The following is a 25,407-nucleotide window of genomic DNA, read 5'->3' on the forward strand; positions in this document are numbered from 1 at the left end:
ATACCACCCTCAGTCATGGAATCAGGGAGAGAGAGAGAGAGAGAGAGAGAGAGAGAGAGAGAGATGTCCTACACCTACAAGAGAACATCAACAAAATATTTGCATGGGCAGAAGCAAACAACATGAAGTTCAATGAACAAAAATTTGAACTACTGAGATTCGGACCCAACACTGAAATAAAAGACACCACCAAACTCTTCACAGGGTTACATCAGCAAATCATATCAAGATGAGTGATGATGCTACCTTCCAGCAGCACATCTCAGAGGCAGCAAAGCCAGGGGGATGGTTGGCTGGGTCCTCCGCACCTTCAAATCAAGGGAAAAGGACGTGTGGAAGGCTCTTATCCAACTAATACTGGACTACTGCAGCTAGCTCTGGTCACCTCACAGAAAAGGTGACATACAAGAGCTGGAGTCAGTACAAAGAGCCTATACCAGGAAAATAAGAGGCATGAATGAATTAAACTACTGGCAGAGATTAAAGCGACTGGGACTATATTCCCAAGAGAGGAGAAGGGCCTTATATGTGTGGAAGATCCTGGAGGAGCAAGTGCCTGACCCTACCACCATGCTATTGAAATCCTAGAATAGCGATCGCTCAGGCCGCTCATGTGAAAAATGTGCTCTCCCCTCCTCTACCCTAGGGAGAGTCAAGACCCTCCTCACTTCCAGTCTTTCACACAGTGGCCCCAGACTCTTCAATGCCCTGCCAAAAAAAAGTCAGAGACACAACAGGCTGCCCAGTGTCCAGATTCAAGAAGGGACTGGACACTTTCTGCAAACACTGCCAGATGAGCCTCCTGTCCCGGGCTACACAGCTTACTGCAGGGCAATCTCAAACTGTGCCAGACCAGATGACTCTTCTGAAGAGGGACTTTGACTGACTGGCGGCAGCGGTGGACCACCAGAACTGTGAGGAAGACCCTCTAGATCCAACAAGTAAACTAAGTAAGTATGAAGCAGTCTGAGAGAGAGAGAGAGAGAGAGAGAGAGAGAGAGAGAGAGAGAGAGAGAGAGAGAGTCGCTTTTGAAAAAAAAAAAAAAAAAAGGTCTGCGTGCGATTCAAAATTGAAAAAGGGTACCCTTCTTGAAACTTAGTAAATCGAATCTGTGAATCATTCGATATTGATGTGGCAAAGACATTGATTTATGAAATTGCATGGTTGATGAGAAAAAAAAAAGATAATGCTTTGTAAAGAAATTAAATTAAGCAGACAAGTGTCAAATCGCGTTATGTAAGGAAGCAGCTAGCGTTAATATAAAGGCTATGCCTATATCCGCCATTGTTCATTAGTACTGCGCGTCGCGTTAAGGTAATGATGATATTTCCATTATTTTTTCTGCAATTGAAGAAAGTCAGCTTCATGGACACCATGAATTTTAATTGTTATGTATAACACGAATAAGTAACAGTGTGTAATGTGGTTGATACCAACAAATTAAAGATTTTAGACAGAATAGAGTGAACTCTTATCCTGCATTCCTCGCCATTTGTTTCGGAAAAACTACTGTGACTGTTACAAGTGACATCCTTGTTCATGCTAGCTGTATTCTTTGATGCATTCATAGTTTCTGTACATTATTGGATATTAAAACGTTGAGAGTAGAGCAAACTACGTAGGAATTACTAATGGTCACGCTTGCTTGGTGGTGGTGGAGAGGAAGTGACTATTATACCTGGGAAATCTATAGGAGCTAAATTTGACCTTTCTGTAAGATCTCAATGTGACCCTCACCCATAATGCACCGTATTGTATGGGGGAAAATTACTTTGGTAGTGCTGTATTTTCACAGCACTTTTTTGGTGGGGGGTGGGGGCGGAGAACGAGTCACCCAACCGTCTGATGACTGTCTGACCCATCGCCATTAATGGTTAAAACCAGGGTTGCCAGACACTACACATGAAAAAAGGGCAGACCTGCTTTAAAAAAAGGACATTTGCCTCCAAAAAAGGACAGCACAACAACAAGTGTGTGTATTATATATATATATATATATATATATATATATATATATATATATATATATATATATATATATATATATGTGTGTGTGTGTGTGTGTGTGTGTGTGTGTGTGTGTGTGTGTGTTTAAAAGTGTATAACAGCAGAGAGAGAGAGAGAGAGAGAGAGAACTTGCAGGGTTATATGAAATTTAACAACATTTAGGCTAGACTGGGAGGCTGGGAGTGGGAGCGCTTTTTTAAGGGAGTTGCCGGTTGCTTATTATAGTTACCAGTCTGCGATCCCACAGAAAAATCATAAGTTTATAATATGCTCGATTTATTTTCATATAACACAAGAACAAATATGATAAAACAATAAAAGATAGGAAGTTGCAGAAACAAATTTATTGACTGCGTGTTTGAAGGATTTCGCTGCAGGACTTACCCCTGTTAATGGGCCAAATATTTAGAATTAGTATATAATGTATTGTGTACTTGTAAGTGTATCTTTAAGTACTGATGACGAGGTCGCTGTGCGACAGATACAGGATAACCTAGATGGGCCCTGGTGGCCCTTTGTTATCCTATCATTTATGTTATATGTTATGTTAAGGTTTGACCGGATCCGTGGTTCACAATGAATAAACAAATAAATAAATAAATTTTGCTGAAAAAAGGACAGAAAAGGACATATTTTGACTGTCCTTTTTTACAAGAAAACTTAAGGACAAACAGGCTAAAAAAAGGACAGACTGTCCTTAAAAGGACAAACATGGCAACCCTGGACTTAAAACAAACTTCATAGGTAATATTAAATTTTCATCAAGGAAAGCGAGTGTCATTGCTGGTAAAAGCTTGAATTCTATAATGTCCTGTAATGTTTCTTAGCTCATAGAACAGTGCCACAGATCCTGCATAAATCTAGGTTTGCAGCACGTGTGGGGCTGCCAACTGGTGGAAAAGCGCACACTTATTTTGTGGTAAATAAAATAAAATAAATAAATAAATAAAATAAAGATAAATAGATAAGTAGATAAATAAATAAAATAGAAATAAGTAAATAAATAAATAACCTGCCATTCTTTCCACCTAAGGCTATAGAGTACAAATTAATGGATTCTTGAGTAGTTTTGATGGAGGGTTAACTGTAGCCTACACTCAATTAATAAAAAAATTGGTCACATCTCGCCAGAAGTGAAGCAGGTTAAGCCTATACCATTAGATACATGTGGAATATTTTATAATTTTCTTTAACTGGTAATGTTCAGAATCTGGGTTAATCACTCTAAGTCTAAGATATCCCTGACCTGGCTGAACAACCTGATATGCCAGGGATGAAAAAAAAAAACACATATGTAGTGATCTATATTTACAAAACATTATGTAGTATGGAACAGAAACGGAAATACTACCTTATATTGGAGAACAAACAGTACAAACCAACGATCCAGGATGTATCTGAAATTAAAAAGAAAGTCTGTAACTACCAGCAGCTGATAAGATAGTTCTAAATAAATTAAGTCCTAGGTTGAACAGCATTACAATTTGTCTTTGGATGTATGAATACCAGTTGCATACATAGCTATTCAAGTTTTCTTGTACCAACATCAGTACACAATTATATTCTTATCCTCATATCCTCAGAATATGGGGCGACACCCACCAAAGAAGAAGTATGCCTATCACACCAGGAAGAGCCGACCAGTCAAAATGGAGGTAAGTGTTAAGAAAATTTTTTATTAGTGGAAAAAATGCACATGAATGTGTATATTTTAAAGTGTTATTGAATGTCAACTGTTTTGCATTATTCTTTTGCCATTACAGTATAAAGTCATTACTGCATTAAGCTGATATAGATGAAATGATTGACCTGTCTTTAATGTAGCTACAGTTTCCGCTTACTGTGCAAACATGCTTTTGGCATTACAGGTGAAATGTCACCAGAAGACAGCAGAAGTCAAGACCCGAGGTGAGTACTTCAGCAACAGGGACTACGGGAGGCTGGTCTGGGGTAAGATTGCTGGCAGCCGCACCTGGCCAGGTTAGTGTCTCACTCAGAATTCACAACTTGGCTAAACATTGATGCCTCAAAATGCACGTGTGTCTAGAACATTTTCTTCTGAGAATATTCAGTATTTTTGCCTCTAGCAATATCTTCAGAAACTTGTGTTACACCTAGTATAAACAGATTGATTAAGTATATTAGCTCACTAATTACCTATAGGATGGTAAAGTATTAATATAAGGACACCACATGTTTATGTAAAGAAATTTTGAATCCAGTGAAGTCTTTGTGTCAAATCCTGGCTCACTTGGTGTCTTCTGCAGGTATCATTGTTCCCCATTATGAGTGTGGGGTGAGGGCTCCACCTGCAGAGAGAGTATGGGTATTCTGGTTTGGAGACAAAAGAGTGTCTGAGGCATGTATATATATATATTTTTAGCAGCACTTTTGGATATCTCCTTGGATATCTCTAGACAGTTTATCAAGAGTTGTTACTGTTTATAATAGTATCATGTTCTCCCAAAATAAATCTTTCCAGTCTTTTCATTATTTACTATGTTACCAACTGCAACATTTTCATTACTATTGATAAGCACAGCACAGCCAAATCATTTACTAATGTTTGCTTCTCACACAGGTGCCTTTAAATAAACTGTCATCCTTCAAGGAAAATTTTGGAACATATTACATTCGTACTGGAATCCCAACTTTTCAGAAGGGAATCACTGTTTGCATTCAGGTATTGTGTTTTCTGTACTTATTCATGTTGACAGAAATATATTTGTAAAGATTTAATTTTCCCTAGTATCTTTCTGAATTAAAGATTACACATGGAAATTAAAATGCCACACAATATTTTTCTACTGAAATCCTGTAATAAAGAGATGTATGTATTTACCTAGTTGTAGTTTTACAGGGCCTGGGCTTTATGCTCGTGTGGCCCCGTCTCCATATCTACACTTATCCAATCTTACTTTAAAAGTGTGCACACTCGTTGCAGACACTACTTCTTCATCTAAACTGTTCCACGTCTCAATACATCTCTGCGGGAAACTATATTTTTTAATATCTCTCAGACATCTTCCCTTTCTCACCTTTTTACTATGCGATCTTGTGCTTCGGGTGTCATATTCTTCTCTCAGGATCAGTTTCTCATTATCCACTTGGTCCATTCCGTTGATCAATTTATAGACTTGTATCAGGTCTCCTCTCTCCTTCTTTGTTCCAAGGTTGGTAGATCCATAGCCTTTAGTCTCTCCTCATATGTCATCCCTTCAAGTTCTGGGACCATTCTTGTAGCCATTTTTGTAGCCTCTCCAATTTCTTATGTGTTTCTTTTTATGAGGGGTCCACACTACTCCTGCATATTCCAATCTGGGTCTTATTATAGTATTTATCAATTTCTTCATCATTTCTTTGTCCATGTAGTGAAATGCTACTCCAATATTCCTCAGCAAATTATATGTTTCTCTAAAAATTCTATCAATATGGCTTACTGGTTGATTGTTTTCTTCCATCGTCACTCCTAAGTCCTTTTCCTTTTTGACTTTCTCCAGTTCTACTCCATCTCCCATCTTATAGATTCCCACAGGTCGTCTTTCACTCTTTCCCATTTCCATGACATGGCTTTTGTTCACATTGAATTCCATTTCCCACTTCTTACTCCATTCCCAGATCTTATTTAGGTCTTCTTGCAGTATTTCACAATCCTCCTTTTGCTTTATAACTCTGCACAGTTTCGTATCATCTGCAAACAAATTTATGTAGCTGTTCACTCCTTCTGGCATGTCGTTAATATAAATGAGGAAAAGTATTGGTGCCAATACTGACCCCTGTGGCACTCCGCTTTCTACTGCTCTCCACTTGGACTTCATATCTTTAACTACCGTCCTTATTTCTCTCCCCCTCAAATAATTTTCTATCCATCTCAATGTGCTTCCTTTTAAGCCACCCTTCTCCTCTAACTTCCACAGTAATCTTGCGTGTGGCACTTTGTCAAACGCCTTTTTTAAATCCAAATAGATGCAGTCAACCCATCCTCTCTCTCTTGTACTCTATCAACTATTCTAGAATAGAAACTCAATAAATTAGTTACACAAGACCGTCCTTTTCTAAAACCAAATTGGCTATTTGATATTAATTTGTTGTCTTCAAGGAACTCGATCCATTGTTTCTTTATTATTCTTTCACACATCTTGCATATTACACTAGTTAGTGATACCGGTCTGTAATTTAAAGGTTCTTCTTTCCTTCCGCTCTTATATATGGGAACCACCTCAGCTCTTTTCCATTCTACTGGCACTGTTCCATTTTCTATTGAGCATTTTATGATGTTGTATATAGGACTTGCTAGTTCTTCCCTACATTCTTTCAGTATTCTGCCTGAGACTTCATCCGGTCCCATTGCCTTCTCTTCATCCAGTTCCTTCATTAACTCTTTTATTTCAAGCTTGGTTACTTTAATCTCTTTCATATAGATTGTCTCTCTATTACCCTGTGGCCTCTCAAATTTGGATTCTTTAGTAAAGACCTCCTGGAATTTTTATTTAATAGTTCTGCCATACTTTTGGGTCTTCCACCATCCCGTTCTCTCCTTTTAACCTTTCTATTGTTTCTTTTTGCCTAATTTTTCCATTTATGAATCTATAGAACAATTTTGGTTGCTCCTTACATTTTTCGACAATATCTTTTTCAAGTTCTTTTCCTCTTCCTTCCTCACCTTAACATATTCATTTCTCGCTGCCTTGAAGTTTTCCTTGTTTGTTGGATTCCTATTTCTCCTCCACCTTTTCCATGCTCCATCTCTTTTCTCCTTTGCCCTAGCACACCTTGCATTAAACCAATCTTTCTTTCCTTCTTCTTTTGGTCTATATTTTGGGACATATTCCTGACTCCTGTTTTGTATATTTCCAAAAATAAGTTATATTTGTCTTGCATTGTCTCTGAGTTTTCCATCTCCTCCCAGTCTACGTTTTAAAATAGTTCTTGAGATTCTCAATATCAGCCTTTCTGTAATTTAATCGGTCTCCTTTGTATGAATCGTCTCTATCTTCCTTTCCTTCTTCTATATCTATTTCTAATATTGCATGGTCACTCTTTCCCAATGGGCACTTATATCTTATATCGTCATTCATTTGTATACCCCTTGTAAAAACTAGGTCCAATCTCGCCGCTCGTCGTTTCCTCTGAATCTTGTGCATTCCTTTACTCTCTGGTCCATCATATTGTCTATCATTAGGTTCAAGAATCTTTCTCCCAGGCTTCTTCCCCATACCACTTTCATAATTTTCCCAGTCCACTTCTTTACAGTTGAAATCTCCTACTAATATCACTTTTCTCCTTTCTTTAACGATTCTCATTAGACTCCTTATTGTGTCATCTATCATGTCTTTATATTCTTGATTGGTCCATGAATTTGTTTTGGTGGCACATATGTTACAATGATTGTTAACTCTTTTTATTAATATGCATCTTAATATACAATACTTCTGCTTTTCCTTCCCACATTCCACTTGGTTGATCACTATCTCCTTCCTTAACATTATCATGACTCCTCCTCCTCCTTTACCCACTCTGTCTCTTCTCCATACATTATACCTATTATCCAAATCTATTATGATTGCCTCATTTAGTTTTGTTTCAGCCAGGCATACAATATCTGGATTTTCTTTCCTTATGTAATCTCTTAATTCTAATTTACTTGATAAAACCCGTCTGTGTTCGTATACATCATTTTTAGTCTTTTGCCTTTATCATTTTAGTTAAACTTGTTCCACTTTTTCTCTTCCTTCTCGTTTATATACCATTTCCTTATCCTGTCTCCTAGAATTCTCCAAAAATGCCTTCTTCTCCTCTTCTGACCTTTCATTATTCTTTTCCTTACTGCTGCTGCCAGTTCATTGTATCTCTTCCTTTCTTCCTCATTTCTATTTTTCTTTATATAGATATCCTTGCAGCCTTCTGTTTCTCTAAGTTTTGTTGTTCTATATAATATTTCTTCTGTTGCTGCTTGTGATTTTAGTAGTATTTTAATTGGTCTCGTTTTTCCTTCTTGATATGGTCCCATTCTGTTTATTTCTTCTACTTCCTCTTCCAAGTTCTGCCTATCTTCGTCATTAAGATTCTTCAGTAGGTCTTTGACTGATTTCATTTCTTCTTTTCTCTTTTTGGTCTATATTTTATATTTTTTCTTTTATTCCAAATACGACTACACTCTTCTTTTTTCTGCAATTTCTCTAACTAGATTTTCTTTTGTCTTGAGGACTCCTATCATTTTGTTTGTCATATTTTCTTCTTTTCTTTAAGTTGTTCTTGAATCACCTCCTGAAAATCGGCCTTATCTTTCTTATCTTGGACTCTCCATGCTTGTACTTCTTTTTTAATCACGTTCTGTACTCTTTCCTCTTCCTTGTTTACTAGATCTTTCAGCTTCTCCTTTTCTTTCTCGGCTTTACCGAGTCCTTCTTCCATCTGCTTCTTGTAGTTAGCTACTTCCTTTTTTAGTTCTTCGTTTTCCGCTCTTAGCCTAGCTTCATTTTCTTCCACTTTTCTTATCCTTTCTCTCAGTCTTATAAACTCCATTTCCTGTTCTTTATTCTCTTTCATTTCCATCTTCTCCTTTATCAGTTTATCTAGTTTACATTCAATATTGAACACTCTCTTAAGTAGTGAAGTTGTCGTCGTATCGAACCCTTTGAATACGCGTTCTCCCTCACCGACATAGTCATCATCAGCCCCTTCTCTATTCTCATGTCTGCATTTGGATGGAATATCTTTTTCACTCATTATTCCTTAATAATTGATTTCATGGAAAAAAAAAAAAAAAAAAATGAGTCCACACTACCTGCCCAGGCCACTGTAAATACTATACAACAGGTGTAGTGAAGATCAGCTGATCGTCGGAACTGCGCCAGTGCGTCCGCCCTCAACCGTGTCTCTCGAATGTATACTAATCTTTGTGTTCTTCAAGTTTCTTTACCATCAAGTACTTGATCTGGTCTGGAAAATTATTGTTTTCTCAGTTTATTTTCCTAATATTCAAACAGTTTTTTCTGATGAGCAGTAGCCTAAACATTTTGAGTCAGCCTCACTGCACTACACTCCACAAAAATTAATTTGTTATCATGTTGTTAATTTGAGTTACTTCATATTCACATGCAGGAACTTCAACATCAGTCAGGATTACCACAGGAAGACTCAGAGGAAGCTTTACTACAGTGGGCTAATGAAGGCTTTCCTAATGCTACAAACTATAAGAGAGCTGGAGGTGTGTGAATGGAGGAGTGTTGAGGCTCTGGAAATCAGTGAGAGAGCATCAGCAAGATGATTATCTCCTTAACTTTGTATTCTTTTTGGGATGTTACCATGAACCTCAATAATCACTCAAACTGTAAACTGTATTTTGCAAAACTAGATTCCGTTAGTTATTCTTTGGGTAGATTGGTCTTATTTTCAACCCACGAATTATTATCCATTTATAAAAGAAAGTGATTTTTAATGAAAAATTTTTTAGAAGAATTTTCTTACATTTTTATAAAGGTAACCCTTTCCATTCATGAGGAAAGAAGTTAGGAATGGTTATGTTTCATGTCTAACAATTTTTGACAGTATGATTAACAAAATCCATGTTTTACAGCTTTTCCATTTTCATCGAAAGTTGTAAAGCATCTTAGTAATATAAAGAAAATAAAAAAATTAGGTGATTCGAGTGACTCCAGTGATAGTCTCTTTCCAATGATGTCACAGTCATCATCTGACTCGGACGCCTCAGACGCTGATGAGTGGAGAAAATGGAGACCTAAAGGTAAACCTGATGGTCTGTTAATAAATTATTATTATTATTTTTTTTTTTTGTTATGCATAACTAAGGATGTAAAATGTAAGAAGTTACTTATTAGTGTCTGAAAATTGAGATTTTAGAATTGCATTGTTCACAAAATCAATATTGCTGCCAATTTTTCCAGCATCCTTTCTGAACTTGGCACGCCAAGGGAAGTATGACATAGAACTGCTGTGTATTGCATGCCATCGAACCGAGTGTCAAATTGTTGCACCACATCCTTACTTTGTTGGAAGTGTTTGCAACAATTGTAAGGTACTGTTCACTCTTTGTACCTGTTTTCCATGTTTTTTACTTCCATAATAAGACATTTTTAGATTAATTTTTACGAGTTTAAGATTATAATAGTTATGATCATAATTATTTTGGCAGCCTGATTTGGATGAGAATTCTAAGGACATGGAGACAGGCTTGAATGTAAGTGAATGGTTTCTTATTGTTTTGTTGATTTTTTCAAATGAATTCAGTAATGTGTAACTTTTTTTTGGTCATTTTAATTGTGTTCACTTTTGCTGGTAAAACCTATAAAGCTAGATTCCCAATGTGGATTAATTGTGGGGAAGCCAACCATCTTCATGTTGGATCCAGGTGAATTGCCATGTCTGTATAAATGAGCTATTCTACATATTGTGAAAACAGCCTTGGCTGCATTAGTTCATTTCATTAAATGGAGTTTCTGCATTACTATATAGTAAAAAATTAAGGAAATGGGAAACTTTGTCTGAGAGTGTTATAGGTTAGAATATATTGATTTGTTAAAATTATAGGCACTGCTTTGCTAAGCTTATAACACTGAATTTCTTCATAAGCAGTGTTATGTGTTTCTAGGTGCAGTGTGTGGTGTGTGCCAGTCCAGGCAAGTTGTTGATTTGTGACTCAGCAGATTGTGAAAGGTACCATTCATTGTATAGTTTTATTATGCAGTATTTTCAAGATTATAAACTATAAGTAATATGTACTGTTAACCCCTAAGATTTTCAAACTTATTATTGATGAACTTTAATTTCATATCATACTGATGATAATTATTATAATATTCTTGTGTTACATGTAGAGTATATTTTTAATTTTATAAATATGAAAATTTTAACCATCATTTGATGAAATTTTTTGCGAGCATTACACAAACTGACGTTCAACGAGTCTTCAAGCTGGCTTCCACAGCACAATGATCCTTACATTTTTATAACATCAATATCTTGCAAAATAAACACAAAAGAAAATGCTTTTTTTTCACTTTAACTTCAAATGTCAAATCCCTGGAATACTCTATTTGTTGCACACCCCTGTTTCACATGACTAGGGAGAGAGGTGGACTCTCTCTTTCCCTGATGCAGAATATATAAGAATCCCCTAAAACTTCCTCATAGTGGAGGAAGAGGAGGTAGGGTTCATAGAAAATGGGAAGCCTTCATACCCCCGCTTCCTCCATCCACCCCCACTACCTGCTCAGCAACCACTCCATTGCTTTTTCTGCGTCTGTGAGGACTGGACCTCTGACCATGGCGCTCCTGCTAACCGGCTTTTGGTGCAGCATGTCTACTTTGGGCAGTCATGGGCCGGCTTGCAAGGGCAAGGATTGCAACAGGCAGATAAGTTGTGCTTCTCTGGACCTCCACAATCTCTGTGTGAAGAGTAGGGGCCATGTTTGTGCTCTGGACAACAGGTGTGCGGAGTGTCAGACGTGGGACGAGACGCTGCTAAAGGCTTGCAAACACCAACGTCAACTGGAGGCTAAACGCAAGTCTTACAGCAAGAAGCGTTCTTCTGCATTACACTCGTCATGGTCTTCCCCCGGGTTTGTGGATTCCGAGGTAGGAGGTGAAGTTCTAGACGATTCTGTGGTTTTGTCACCTTCCAGCATGGACCCAGGACTGTCAGCCTCTCAGGTAGGGCCTCCTGCCCAGGATTTCCATACACAGATGTCTCATATGCTGAATATGATGTCTCAGTTCACAACTTTCTTGGTATGGCTGGTGTTAACAAGCCTACCACCCTCAGAGAGGTTGTTAAAGAGGTAGTTGAGGAGGCAGTTCCTAACTATCTTTCGGTTGCAGCTCCCCCACTGGTGACTGCGGTCACGTCCAGCACCCCACCCACCCATGGCAACAGAGAGCTCACGCTGGTGAGACAAGTCGGGTCGGTCGGTGAGGGACGGTTACCAATGGGTTATACAGGACTTCCCCATTCCCCTAGTGCTGAATGCTTAGGGTTTCAGGGTTCAGGTAGCTACCATGACGGTGTTCCTGTATAGGTTATGACTGACATCTCACTGGGTGGTAAGTTTCGTGCGAACGACAGCCGTCTGGGAGACGATATCACATCTGTCAAGAAAGCCAAGAGAATGGCTAAGGATCTTACAGGACGAATTACCGTATTTTACGGCTTGGAAGACGCACCCTAATATTTGAAAGAAATTTCTAAGGAAATAAAAAGTCATTCTCATACAAGAACGCGTTCACCATATACCCGACCACTGAACACAAAAACATCAGAAGCAAGGAGTCTGCAAGACACTATTATTTCACCACTCATTACAAATTTGCTGGAGCACTCACCACAAATTTAAAACTATGTAAATAAAAACACCATAGGTAAATACATATACACAGTGAAACAGTCCATCTCTTCTTGTTTTAGTGGCGGGCGACGGCATGTTTTGGACCTGTTGTTTACCTTACGGAATCACTTGTCCGATCGCCAAAACCGAACACGTCAGTGCTGCAGTTTGTATTTATTTTATTTTGTAGTCGTGCTTCACAGGCTTTATCATTGTGGATATAATTCACAAGTGGAGTTTTGACTCTTGCTTGAATGAGTAAGCCACTTGGATGTTCTATTAATAAAGGTATAAAGGCTTCTGGCATGTGTGTGCGTTCGTGTGCATGTGTGTTGCAAAGAGACGAGGGAGCAGGCCATTTTCTCTACATGCTAAGTAGGCTGCAGGAAGGATTATGGTATTGGAAATACTTGTAACACCTAAGTACTGAGTTTACATAATATAAAAAGCCAAATTAAATGGTACTTAAGCAACATCATAATGTAATGACTCAACATACAAATCCATGTCACTATCAGTCAAGTGTCTAAGCTCACTTGAGGTTGGATGCTGCCTTACAATACAACATTCATCTTGAAAGACGCACTAGTATTTTACAGGGTATTTTTTAGGAAAAAAAGTGCGTCTTGTAAGCCGTAAAATATGGTAAGCGCTTACGAGCTGAGTGCCCATCTAGTGACAGAGGTGTCATTGCGAGTCTGGTCCATGTTACCACGCAACCTCACCCGCCCCGTTGCGACGGTGGATAGGCTTCAGCCACACCGCCAGCACGGGAGAGATCAGCTGAGGTGGCGGCGGTCCAAGTTACCCACGCTCCTCGCTGTTCGGTAGACGGGCAAGCTTCGGCCGACTGTCGTATGGGTTCCTGCCATAACATACAATCAGTGCCCACCCATGCCACCCTTCCAGCCTTGGAAGAAGGAAACTGGGCTGCCCAGAGTTCAGTGGCTCTGTGGCATCCCAACGTAGGTGTTTCACTGTTTGATCTGCTGCAGTCTCTGACGAGACAGCCAGATGTTACCCTACAGAACGAGCTCAGAACTCATTATTTCCGATCTTCGGATAGGCCTGAGACCAGGCACACACCACACACCGGGACAACATGGTCACAACTCCTCGATTTACATCCTGTACCTACTCACTGCTAGGTGAACAGGGCTACACGTGAAAGGAGACACACCCAGATATCTCCACCCGGCTGGGAAATCGAACCCCAGTCCTCTGGCTTGTGAAGCCAGCGCTCTAACCACTGAGCTAACGGGCGGGTGAGTCGGTGCGCCCGCACCCTCCTGCCAGTCGCTTGGATGATGATCCAGACCCCTTGCATCAGACTTGCGACCCTCGGCACGCCACCCATGAAGACTTATACCAAACATTTGAAGAGGAAGAACAACACACAGTGCGTGAGCCCCTTGACGAATTCAGCCCACCTCGTGGATCAGTGGGTTGTTGATCGCTTGCGCGATGGTAACACAGCCGCCCTACCTTATACACGCAGGCCAAAGAGAAAGTGGTATGTGGTTAGTGATGATGACTCAAAGGGAAAGGGTGCTGTGGTTAATCCTTCCCTTGCTCACTTCCTGCCCAGAAATGCATCAGATATCCGCCCTAACATGTCTGCCACCGACTTACTCCACTTAGAGAAAGCAGTACGTGGCATAAGAGAAGTGCAGAACTTCCTGTTCTGGATGTTTGGGGCAGTCTCAAGACTGGTTAAACTGGGAGATTCTGTACTTAATAAAGATACCTTGATGGCACAAGCAGTCTCTAGCATGCAACAGGCTATGCAGACTGCTTTGAAAGAGACCACTACAGTTTTGGCTAACCTATTGACCTTCAGGAGACAAGCTGTGTTGAGGAATCTCCCCTCTTCATTCTCCATTTCGGATAAACGTATCCTCATGCAGTCACCAGTGGACTCGGCTTTCCTGTTTGAGGAGGACAAGGTGAACCAGGCTAGGAAGAATGCTGATGCCTTCTCTACCAAATCCTTTCACGAAGTTGACGCTGCAGCACTCAAGAAGAAGCCTCAGCAGGTTGAGTCACTTCTGGTCAAACCTCTGGTGACCAAACCCTCTACGTCTGGGTACAGGCAACCACGAAGGCAGGCCTATCCTTTTAAGAAGCCAGAACGTCCTGTCTTGTCTTCTCATCCACACAAGGACCATAATTCTTTGGCCCAAGGCAAGAAGGGTTTTCGAAAGTAGGAGCCTCTTCCCTTGACCTCTCAGGTAGCGGCATGCCTTTCACAGAGTTGGGAAAAGTGGCAAGAGAAGGGAGCCGAACCATGGGTAGTGGATGTCCTCAGGGACGGTTACCACATCCCCTTTGTCAGTCAACCTCCGCTTTCCAGGTTCCCAATACAATTTGGGAGTTATTCTCCCAACTCGGTGAAAGGCAAGGCTTTAGAACAGGAGATACAATCCCTTATACAAAAAGAGGCGATAGATCAGGCAACTGCTGGCCTAGGGTTCTACAGCAGAGTCTTTGTGGTGCCCAAACTTACAGGCGGGTTTCGCCCCATTATCGATCTCTCCACCCTCAACCAGTACATCCGCTAAACCAGATTCCGGATGGAGACAAGTGCATCGGTGATGTCGGCCATCCGAAAGGAGGACTGGATGCTGTCAGTCGACCTGCGGGATGCCTACCTCCAGATTCCCATCCATCAGGGGAGCAGGAAGTACCTTCGATTCATCTGGTGGGAGCAAGTTTTTCAGTTCAGAACTCTCTGCTTCGGACTGTCGACGGCACCTCAGGTCTTCACGAAAGTGATGGCTCTGGTTTCAGCGGATTTACACCAACAAGGGATTCGTTTGATCCGCTACTTGGACGACTGGTTACTTCTCTCCACCACCAGTCAGGGAGCAATGAGGTGAAGGGAGACGCTCCTAGATTTGTGCGACTCTCTCAATATCTGGATAAATTGGGAGAAGTCAGATCTCGAACCCAAACAGGTCATAACCTTTTTAAGAATTGACATCCATTCAACGATTTTGAAGGTTTTCCCAGCACAGAGACGGATTCTCAATTTGCTGGAGTCTATACGAGGTTTCAAGACTCGGCCACAATCCTCAGCACAAGCATGGCTAGTACTTCTTGGCCACCTCTCATCGCTATCACACCTAGTTCCAGGAGGACGACGCAGGATGAGGAGCCTCCAGTTTCAGCTTGCCAATCACTGGGACAGGAGGGACAGCAGCTCCCATCAGGTACCTACATCTCGGGAGGTTCTAGACGACCTTCAGTGGTGGTCAGACCCTGCGAACTTGCTTCAAGGTCAGTCACTGGAGGTGCGGAACCCAGAACTACTACTGTTCACGGATGCTTCATTAGAAGGCTGGGGAGCATCTATTCTGGATGACGAGGCCTGTCGCGTTTGGTCACCTCCCGAACAACAAGAGCACATAACTCTCCTGGAGCTGAGAGCGATACGTCTTGTGCTTCAGGCATTCGAAGATGTATTGCAAGGACGAACGGTAGCAGTCCTGTCAGACAACACCACAGCTGTGTCGTACGTCAAGAAAGCAGGAGGGACACGGTCAGCTAAGCTCAACCATGAAGCCCAACTGACCTTGCAGTAGGCAGAGGACAATGCAGTGACCCTTCTTACTCAGTTCGTGAGAGGGGAGAACAACGTGGTAGTGGACTGCCTCAGCAGGAGGAACCAGGTCATTTCCACAGAGTGGATGCTGCATCAGCAGGTGTGCGACAACCTGTGGAGACTCTGGGACCTGTTCGCCACACGGATGAATTACAGGCTAACCAATTTCATCTCACCATTTCCTGACCCAATGGCGATAGCAATGGATGCCTTTCTCTTTCCTTGGGAACACAAGGAACTGTATGCGTTTCCCCCTTTCCAGGTTATCAGGAAGGTGATAAACAAGCTCCGCAGTTCAGAGGGAGTCAAGCTTACATTAGTGGCCCCGTTCTGGCCTCAGAGGGAATGGTTTAACCCGCTAAGACCGATGGCCGCAAAATTCGCACCCTCCCATTACCGCAATTATCATAAAAAAATCAACTCTTATAAATTACTCTGGAAAAAAATCTGCTGTTAGTAGACATGACAATGCATCATCCTACAAGTTTTTATTGCTCTACTCACTATGGTTGTCTCAGAATAATAACCGATAATTGGAGAAGATTGTGGTAGCGGCAACTCGGGGGAGGTGCTTTTATGTGTATTCTTACATAATGTAAGGCACTGCTCATGTTTTATGTGTTTTCACATGTTTTCGTGTTTTCACTCATATTGGCTGATTATAGTTACGTATGTTTTATCAAGCATGGGTGACGATGTTGTCACAATAGCGGGGTCGGGATCTACCTCCAACCTGTGCACTTTCCGTCTTGTCCCGCCTTGTCTATCACTTTTATCACTAAACTTTAGCTTCCTCTTAGCACCAGTAGCCATAGTTGTAAATAATAGTTCCTTAAATAAGTAAATACGTAAATAATTATCACCGCGACACGACGCTCACGCACCTCACAGAAATTTGCAGGAGACTAGCTGGCTAGAGCGGTGTGCTTCCTGGGAGCCGACAGTACTACCATAGGCCTACGTCATGACCAAATATAGCAGCGCTACCAATGCTAGCGGTTTTATTAGCGCTCAAAGTAGCTGCCCCATTTAAGGACTGTCGGAAGTGTGCAATGCAGCCCTATTTAAGGCCTGTCGGACTTTACGGGTTAAGGATCTAGTGGAACTCTCCATCGACACGCCAAGGAAGCTCCCTGTCTGGAAGGACCTGCTACGTCAACCTCACTTCCACAGGTTTCACCACGATCTCCACGTGCTGCAGCTAGTCGGGTGGAGACTATCGAGCGACTCCTCCGGTACAGAGGATATTCCAGGAGAGTGGCGAAGGCAGTGGCAAAGACTAGACGACCTTCCACTACTTTGAATTACCAACATAAGTGGAAGAGGTTTTGGCAATGTGTCACAACACAGGCTGTTCAGTCTTCTGTCCCTCCAGCCAGAAGCTCGCAGACTTTCTCCTGTACTTACACGAGTCTTGTCACCTTTCTGTCTCAGCTATTAAAGGCTATAAAGCCATGCTGAATAGCGTTTTCTCCCTAAAGGGCTTCAACCTGACAGGGGACCCAGTTTTGAAGAACCTTATTAAATCCTTTGAAACATAAGTTCCAAAAAGGGTAGTAAGACTGCCACCATGGAACCTGGATGTAATGCTAAAGGCACTGTCGCTGGCTCCCTTTGAACCTCTCAGAGCCTCTTCGTTCAGAGATCTTACGAAGAAGACTCTTTTCCTTGTCTCGCTAGCATCGGCTAAGAGGGTTGGTGAGTTACAAGCCTTGTCATACAAGCTTACTCAGCAAGGTAAAGACATCATCCTGTCTTATCTTCCAGAATTTGTCGCAAAGACAGAAACATCCAGCAATCCTCTTCCTAGGGAATTCAGGATAAAAAATTTGGCAGTGGCCGTGTGCCCTGATGATGAAGAACATCTGTGCCCAGTTCGGACTCTGCTTATCTTTAGGGAAAGGATGGGGAACGTGGCAAGAAGACCTAGAAACCTCTTTGTCTCTCCTACAGACAAATCCAAACCACTTTCAAAGAATGGTTTGGCCTATCTCCTGAGAGAAACTATTCTGCAAGCCCACCGCTCACTGCCCAAGAACCTACTGATGCCTCTGAGAATGAGAGCACATGATATTTGAGGGATTGCCACCTCTCTTAATTTATGAAGGAATAAATCAGTGGAGGCTGTTCTCAATGCAGCTTCCTGAAGGAAACCTTCCGTCTTTGCAAAACATTATCTTCACGACATCGAGTGTTCAGATGGGGACACCTTTTCTCTCGGCCCGATGGTCGCAGCAGGTGGCATTGTGACATGAACACTATCTTAAGGCGGCATGCTATGCTTCGCTATGCTTTACCAGAGCTTTGTGGGGGAGAGCACACTGCCTTAACCTTGCCTTGCTCCTCTTCCTTTGCTCCAAGTCTGGATGTAAGTACTGAGGCAATTGTTATTTTTTGGGGGGATCTCGGTTATACATGCACCCACCACCTTTAAATGTGGGAATCTTCCTAGTCATGTGAAACAGGGGTGTGCAACAAATTATTTTTCAAGTATAAAAAATATTTTTGCACACTTACCTGTTTCACATGACACATACCCACCCTCTTCCCCTCTGCATGTTCTGTACGCAGAAAGCAATGGAGTGGTTGCTGAGCAGGTAGTGGGATGGGTGGAGAAGGGGGGGTATGAGGGCTTCCCATTTTCTATGAACCCTACCTCCTCTTCCTCCACTATGAGGAAGTTTTAGGGGGTTCTTATATATTCTGCATCAGGGAAAGAGAGAGTCCACCTCTCTCCCTAGTCATGTGAAACAGGTAAGGGTGCAAAAATATTTTTTATACTTGAAAATAATGTTCCTCCATTTATGGGACATCCTGTGTGTCACAAAATATAAAAGATGTAATTAAAATGAACCAATAAAAAGAAGCAACAAATTTAACACTGAATGTAATATTTTGTTGTTTACAGAGTTTTCTGCACTGGCTGTGTGGAGCTCTTGGTGACACCCACTGCTGTGAACCGCATAATGAGGACAAGTCCTTGGTACTGTTTCCTGTGTCAACCCTTCAGCCCTCGTACTCATGGTCTGCTCAAACCAAGGCCAGAATGGAGAGAAATGGTAAATGAATCTTTTCATATTTGCTTATTGGAAATAAATATTACCCATTGAAGAAAATGTATACAAAATACAAGAAAAACTTATGTGCCTGTAAAACAACCATCCATTTTCATTTGCTTCAGTGATTGAAAGGAAATGTGGCAGAAATGTCATGCATGAAAATCTCCATAAGTAAGCATTTGCAACAGAAATGTCATAGAAGAAATTAGTCTTGGAACTAGTTATACAAGTACCTACAAAATATTTTACATAACCATTTTCCATACTGATGTCTAATAAATTCTAAGAACTCATCAGACATATAGTATCCAGACAGATGCATCATTTAAATATGCCACGCATGAATTGAGACACATATTGGAGGGATTACTGTACTTGAAAATCAAGTTTGTTAACTAGCTTATCTATTTACTGTGAAATTATTGACATTTTTATTCTTATGCTTATGTACATTAAATATGACATTTCAATAGAATCCTACCAAAAAACCTGCTTCATGGATGTGCAATTTAGAAGAGGAGGCACCTGATCCATCATCTTTCCCCAAGAAGCCCTTGAGAGTTCTATCCGTCTTTGATGGCATTGCCACTGGTCAGTATAGTGAAATGCTCTTATTTTGACAATTGTGCAGCATAACAGAAAGTGAAAATTCTAGAGGTCCTTATAAATGTATGGTAGCCAATCTGCACTCGACATACAAGCTTACGTAGGCTCATGCAGTTTGCTTTATTCAGCTTCCACTGACTAGACTGTCTCATTGTAAGCTTTAAGTACAGACTAAAGGTTAAGGAAATTGGGAGTCTATTGGTGTTTGTTAACATTTTTTCCTTTCCTTTGGTAAAATGTCTGAAAGTGACAACATCAATCAACAGGATTAGTTGCCTTAGATAAACTTGGTCTAGAAGTTGAGACGTACTACAGTTGTGAGGTGGACGAGATGGCCACAACTGTGGTGGAGTCAAACTTTGGATCACGCGTCACACTGCTTGGCAAAGTTGAGGAACTGACTAAAGAAAAGGTATGAAGATTTATGATCTTTATGATGTATGAAACCTGTTAAGAAATATGAAAACCATGTAGTACAGTGTTCCTCCATTGCTTAATGGGGTTAAAATCCTTGATCATTGAGTTTTTGTAATGCTTTCATGAGAAAGCAATCATGAAACTCAGGATAGTATGCACTGTGTTTTCAACATTGATTTGCTAAAACCTTAGGGATGTAAATGTTTTACATTTGAGATTTGTACTTGAAGATTTTAGTGTTGTAAGCTTTAATAACAATACACTCTGCAGGTGAAAGTGTTATGCCCCATTGACCTCTTTATTGGTGGATCACCTTGTAATGACCTCAGTTTTGTGAATCCCAAGAGAAAGGGTCTTTTTGGTGAGTGTTTGTCAAAAAACTGTTGTTAAAGAAAGATATTTGAAAGAAAAAAATTCTCATTGTTATTTATTATTTATAGGAACATTACATTGTGGTGAAGACTTTCAATTGTGTTTTTAATTCTCCTTGTATTTATCTTCTGCTTCTCTTTCTATTTTTTAGCAATATTTTCTTTTGTTATTTTATCTTTTAAAGTTCTGTAAGGAGCAGGGGGGTCCCCATTTATACACAATATTCACAAATGGAATGGAATCCTTATAAGTATTGATCTTAGTACTTATAAGTATTAATACATGTGTTATAACTCGTATGAATGGACAAGGATGGTGAAAATTTAGCTCCTTATTGACACAATTTGCAAAGAAGTAATTGGTAGTAAATGAGAGTACAACTGTCTTCTTGCTGTACTTTCAGATTTTTCTGGAACTGGTTATCTCTTTTTTTATTTCTACAAGATTCTGAATATCATCCAGAGCTTCAACAAGGAGACTCATCTGTTTTGGATGTTTGAGAATGTCAAACATATGCCACATATCTATAGAGAGCAGATAAGCTTGTAAAATTATTTTATTTTGTTCCTGCATGTAGTTATCATGAAACCTTCCTGCAGTGAAGAAGTTCATAATAGACTGGTTATAATTAGACAATTTCTAAGCATCCTTCCAGTGTGCTGCTTTATGCATTCCTCATGGTAACCAATTTGTTCAGCACAGTAAAGTCATAGTAGAACTTTTGTTGACCAATTCAATTATCATTCATGTCCATGATCAAATGTGATCAAAAAACCTCCCAAAAAATTTCTCTTGGAAAAAAATAATTCCAAATGTTGTGCAGCATGCAATGTAGCAAATATGGATCACTACTGCTTTATAAAAGTTTGCAACTCTAGCTATTTTTCATCAATTAAGGAAAAAAAAGTTTTCACATTCCTGGGAGTTATCTTCGCCTCATCATAAGAATGGAAGTGTGTGCATTATTTGTTGGTGAGGGAGCTGTGTGTATAGGATTCCCAGACTCTTAATTAATTGATTTGCCTGGACACAGAAATTCCAGCAGTTGCAGTAACTTGTGAAATCACTAAAGGCAACAATGACTGAGGACTGAAACAAAGTTTATATGACTGTGAGCCTGAATTAGAACAACACGAATTGGTTGGTTTTTCTTGACCCAGCAACTCATCTCAGTTCCTGTACTAAAACACAGACTCATGCAAAACTGGGATACACAAATTTGGTAATCACCACTGCTGATTCAGTGTAGTCACTGGAATCTGGCCACTGTGAACTGTCTTTCACTGATGCTCCCAGCTTATTGTCCACATTACTGTTGGCTTGTGTGTTCATCACACAAGATGTCATTTGTCACTGAAGAAAATTTTTTCTATTTGGAAACTTGGTTCATGAACTGATTTGTTCATGATGAGAGGTGTCTGTGACCTGAGGTTCCACTGTGTCTCCTTTTAGGTTTAGCTCTTTTTTATTCAAGATGATATCTTCATAAGCTCTCAAAGGACACCAACTTATCTCACCTTTTGAGATTCTATTAAAATTACCCATGGAAAATTTGCATTTTATAAATGAATAAATCATTACTGTTTCCTGCTAATAATGTTTTCTTGAGATAATTGCTAACCAGTCCATTATGATTATCCGTGTGTTATTGGATGGTTTCATTTTCATAAGAATAATATCATGAGCTTTGTTTTGCACTATGTGATAAACTAATGAATGGAATTATTTATTTGTTTGTTTGTGTACTTTTTTTAGTTCTTGGGAATCACCAGCATCTGATATGAATGTTGACTGTCTTTTTGCAGTTTCTTGGAAAAACCTCCAATCGTGATTGATGCAAGATATTTTTCTCCCCAAAGTCGACCACGTTGCTTCTGGGGAAACATACCTGGTAAGATTTGTGAGTGGACATTTCAAGTGATTTCATTTCCATTGGCCATGAGAGACTATTGCTTGGATTGAAAACAAGACAAGCGGTGAACATTCAAGTCTAACGTGTTAACAGTTATTCAAATTACCATATTTTATGGCTTACAAGACGCACTTTTTTTCCTAAAAAATACCCTGAAAAATACTAGTGCGTCTTCCAAGATGAATGTTGTATTGTAAGGCAGCATCCAACCTCAAGTGAGCTTGGACACTTGACAGATAGTGACCTGGATTTGTATGTTGAGTCATTACATTATGATGTTAGCTTAAGTACCATTTAATTTGGCCTTTTATATCATGTAAACTCAGTACTTAGGTGTTACAAGTATTTCCAATACCATAATCCTTCCTGCAGCCTACTCAGCGTGTGGAGAAAACGGGCCGCTCCCCTCGTCTCATTGCAACACACACATACATGCACACGAACGCATACACATCATGCCAGGTGCCTTTATACCTTTATTAATAGAACATCCAAGTGGCTTACTCATTCAAGCAAGAGTCAAAATTCCACTTGTGAATTATATTCACATTGATAAAGCTTATGAAGCACGACTGCAAAATAAAATAAATACAAACTGCAGCACTGACGTGTTTGGTTTGGATGATTGGACAAATGATTCCATGTAAACAACAGGTCCAAAACATGCCGTCGCCTGCCACTAAAACAAGAGATGGACTGTTTCACTGTGTATATGTATTTACCTATGGTGTTTTTATTTACATAGTTTTAGATTTGTGGTGAGTGGTCCAGCAAATTTGTAATGAGTGGTGAAACAATAGTGTCTTGCAGACTCCTTGCTTCTGATGTTTTTTGTGTACAGTGGTCGGATATATGGTGAATGCGTTCTTGTATGAGAATGACTTTTTTTTCTTAGAAATTTCTTTAAAATATTAGGGTGCGTCTTGCAAGCCGTAAAATACAATACACCACCACGGGCTGATTGTTTTTCAGTCAGCCATGACTTCCATGTTACTTCAGCTTTATAATTGTACTGTCATAGTGAGAAGTTAGGATTCATTGTATACTGCAATATCCGTCACTCTTTCAGGAATGTCCAGACATGTTCCTTCGCAGCTAGAATGTAACCACAAGCTAAGTCAATACATTGATAAAGTAAGCTGACTTACTCTTGGTTGCACAAATATTAAAGCTGGACTTTACTTTAGTTACTGCTGTATTGAGACTGTTCTTGCATGTGTTTGCATGGTCTGATGAGAATGGTTATGGATTGCAAGGATGAGTTTCACCTAGCTTTACATCAGCCAGTGGCCTCTCTTTAAGGGTGATATTGCTTGTCAGGTTTGTATATAACAAAGTCCTGGAGTGCTGCTAACTGTAATGGCTTTGCTTCACTACCTCACCCTTCTTTTCCTGTATATGCCAGGTTAGCAATCAAAATGGGAGTGGCCCTATCAGTACTTCCAAAAACTCATTCAAAGATTTCACCACCAACTTCTTTCTGGAATGCCATCTCATGATTGTAAGGTGTTAATTGTATGAATATTTGTATTTGTATTCCCTGTTTTCCTGGATTTTCTTTTTGAAGTTAATGTATGAAAAAAAAAAAAAAAAAAAAAAAAACAATGTCCATCGTTTCACTAGCTTGCACTGTTGTCCTTGGCTGTGTAAACCATCAACCCAATTTTTCAGCAGATTGGTAACCGGAAAGCTATAGTGGATAAGCTAAACTGCATCACCACAAACCGTACCTCTCTTCGGATAAGATGTGGAGAAGACTTGCCAATCAAAATGAACAACCGCAGAGATATACCCTGGATCACAGAGTTAGAAAAGGTATCTTCATCTGCATTTCTTGAATTGTATTTTCAAATGTCATTGAATTTGAATATAAATGCTTACATTTTATATCTGATGTGAAACTTCAAATGGAAAATTTTCCTTCAGGTTTTTGGGTTACCTCCACACTACACAGATAATGGGAACTTGACAGTGAAAGGGAGACAAAATCTCTTAGGACGGGCCTGGAGTGTCCCTGTTATTCAGCACATCTTTGAGCCTCTCTGCCAATACTTTCCCTGCAAGAAAGACACTTCAGAACCCACGAAGGAAAGAAAAGAAGAATAAAGAAATGCATAGAAAGCTGTTCTCACACACACACACACACATATATATATATATATATATATATATATATATATATATATATATATATATATATATATATATATATATATCACATTGATTAAGATTTGTATGGTAGGTTTGTGAAAGGTTGCTGCTTTTCAGTGCAATCTATTAACTGATAACAGAAAAGTTTTTTTTTTTTTGTTAACTAGTACAAGGGAAGTTTCAAGTAAATAGTATACAAAATTTTTAGTTACTATGCATATGAAACCTTGAAGTAAGCACCATCAGATAGATCAGTGCCATGGTCCTTACTTCCATGTTCTCACGCTGCCACATCTCTTACTCAGATGCTTCAGAACATAGCTATATGTTTATTTAGAAATTTGTACATCATTGAATTTAGACTGCCTTGCTTTACTTGTAACATTGATTTCTAAGTTGTAGTTTTATTGAAATGAGTTCTCTGAGGAACTATATTCTGAAAGTGAAGAAATCTTGTTTAGAGATATGGCGTATTAAATTTAATTAGTTTATAAGACTTTTCCCTAATCTTTGAGTTATGTTTCAGTGTCATAAGGGTTTGTCATCTATCAAAAGAATTTTTTTTCTCTATTGTAAGCATGTAGGACCTGCTGAAAAACAGAAGGTTATTTTTATTTTAGAGTCCTGCAAGTCTTCCTTCTTAGATGTGTTTACAGAATTTAACTGAAAATGTATACTTTACTTTCATTCCAGTACAAAGATACAATTGATACTGCTGTACAAGGGGAATTAAGAGAGGGATTGTGCTTCAAGGTATAACCTCACAGATATACTCAAAAGTCAGTGTAAATTTAAATAAAGTCAAATTATGTAACGGCGCCTACAAGTATTTTACGTGATTTTGTTAGCCAGGTGCTGTTATGATGAGTGTTTGATGTCAGTAGGTATTGGTGCATCATAAAGCTTTGACCAGTTTCTTTTTAAAGCTGCTTGTT

General features: G+C 39.7%; 2 protein-coding genes across 2 annotated transcripts in view; one reads left to right on the top strand and one right to left on the bottom strand.

The window, feature by feature from the left end:
- LOC123503357 (probable 28S rRNA (cytosine-C(5))-methyltransferase) overlaps positions 1 to 25,407 on the bottom strand; it is a 32,867-nt gene that overhangs the window by 6,694 nt on the left and 766 nt on the right. Inside the window, exon 2 of the mRNA XM_045253037.1 lies at positions 3,360 to 3,405. The gene's annotated coding sequence lies outside the window, so the exon portion shown is untranslated. The remainder of the gene's footprint in view (positions 1 to 3,359; positions 3,406 to 25,407) is intronic.
- Positions 99 to 24,454, top strand: LOC123503447 (DNA (cytosine-5)-methyltransferase 3A-like). The gene is made up of 19 exons (XM_045253210.1): positions 99 to 950; positions 3,592 to 3,663; positions 3,877 to 3,988; positions 4,276 to 4,367; positions 4,590 to 4,691; positions 9,113 to 9,218; positions 9,588 to 9,755; positions 9,916 to 10,088; positions 10,164 to 10,208; positions 10,620 to 10,684; positions 18,864 to 19,014; positions 19,488 to 19,605; positions 19,887 to 20,032; positions 20,308 to 20,398; positions 20,813 to 20,954; positions 22,215 to 22,300; positions 23,391 to 23,455; positions 23,996 to 24,136; positions 24,248 to 24,454. The coding sequence occupies exons 2-19, from the start codon at positions 3,595 to 3,597 to the stop codon at positions 24,425 to 24,427; spliced, it is 2,052 nt and encodes a 683-aa protein (XP_045109145.1). The 5' UTR covers positions 99 to 950; positions 3,592 to 3,594; the 3' UTR covers positions 24,428 to 24,454.

The sequence above is a fragment of the Portunus trituberculatus genome, chromosome 14 (genome assembly GCF_017591435.1).
Source record: "Portunus trituberculatus isolate SZX2019 chromosome 14, ASM1759143v1, whole genome shotgun sequence".
Lineage (NCBI taxonomy): Eukaryota > Metazoa > Arthropoda > Malacostraca > Decapoda > Portunidae > Portunus > Portunus trituberculatus.

What these genes read in the sequence shown, in the direction of transcription:
- LOC123503447 (XM_045253210.1), top strand. Translation starts at nt 3,595, where the DNA reads ATGGGGCGACACCCACCAAAGAAGAAGTATGCCTATCACACCAGGAAG. An exon ending in GAGAAAATGGAGACCTAAAG is followed by an intron (nt 9,756 to 9,915) that starts GTAAACCTGATG and finishes CAATTTTTCCAG; the next exon opens with CATCCTTTCTGAACTTGGCA. An exon ending in CAAGAGAAAGGGTCTTTTTG is followed by an intron (nt 20,399 to 20,812) that starts GTGAGTGTTTGT and finishes CTGTACTTTCAG; the next exon opens with ATTTTTCTGGAACTGGTTAT.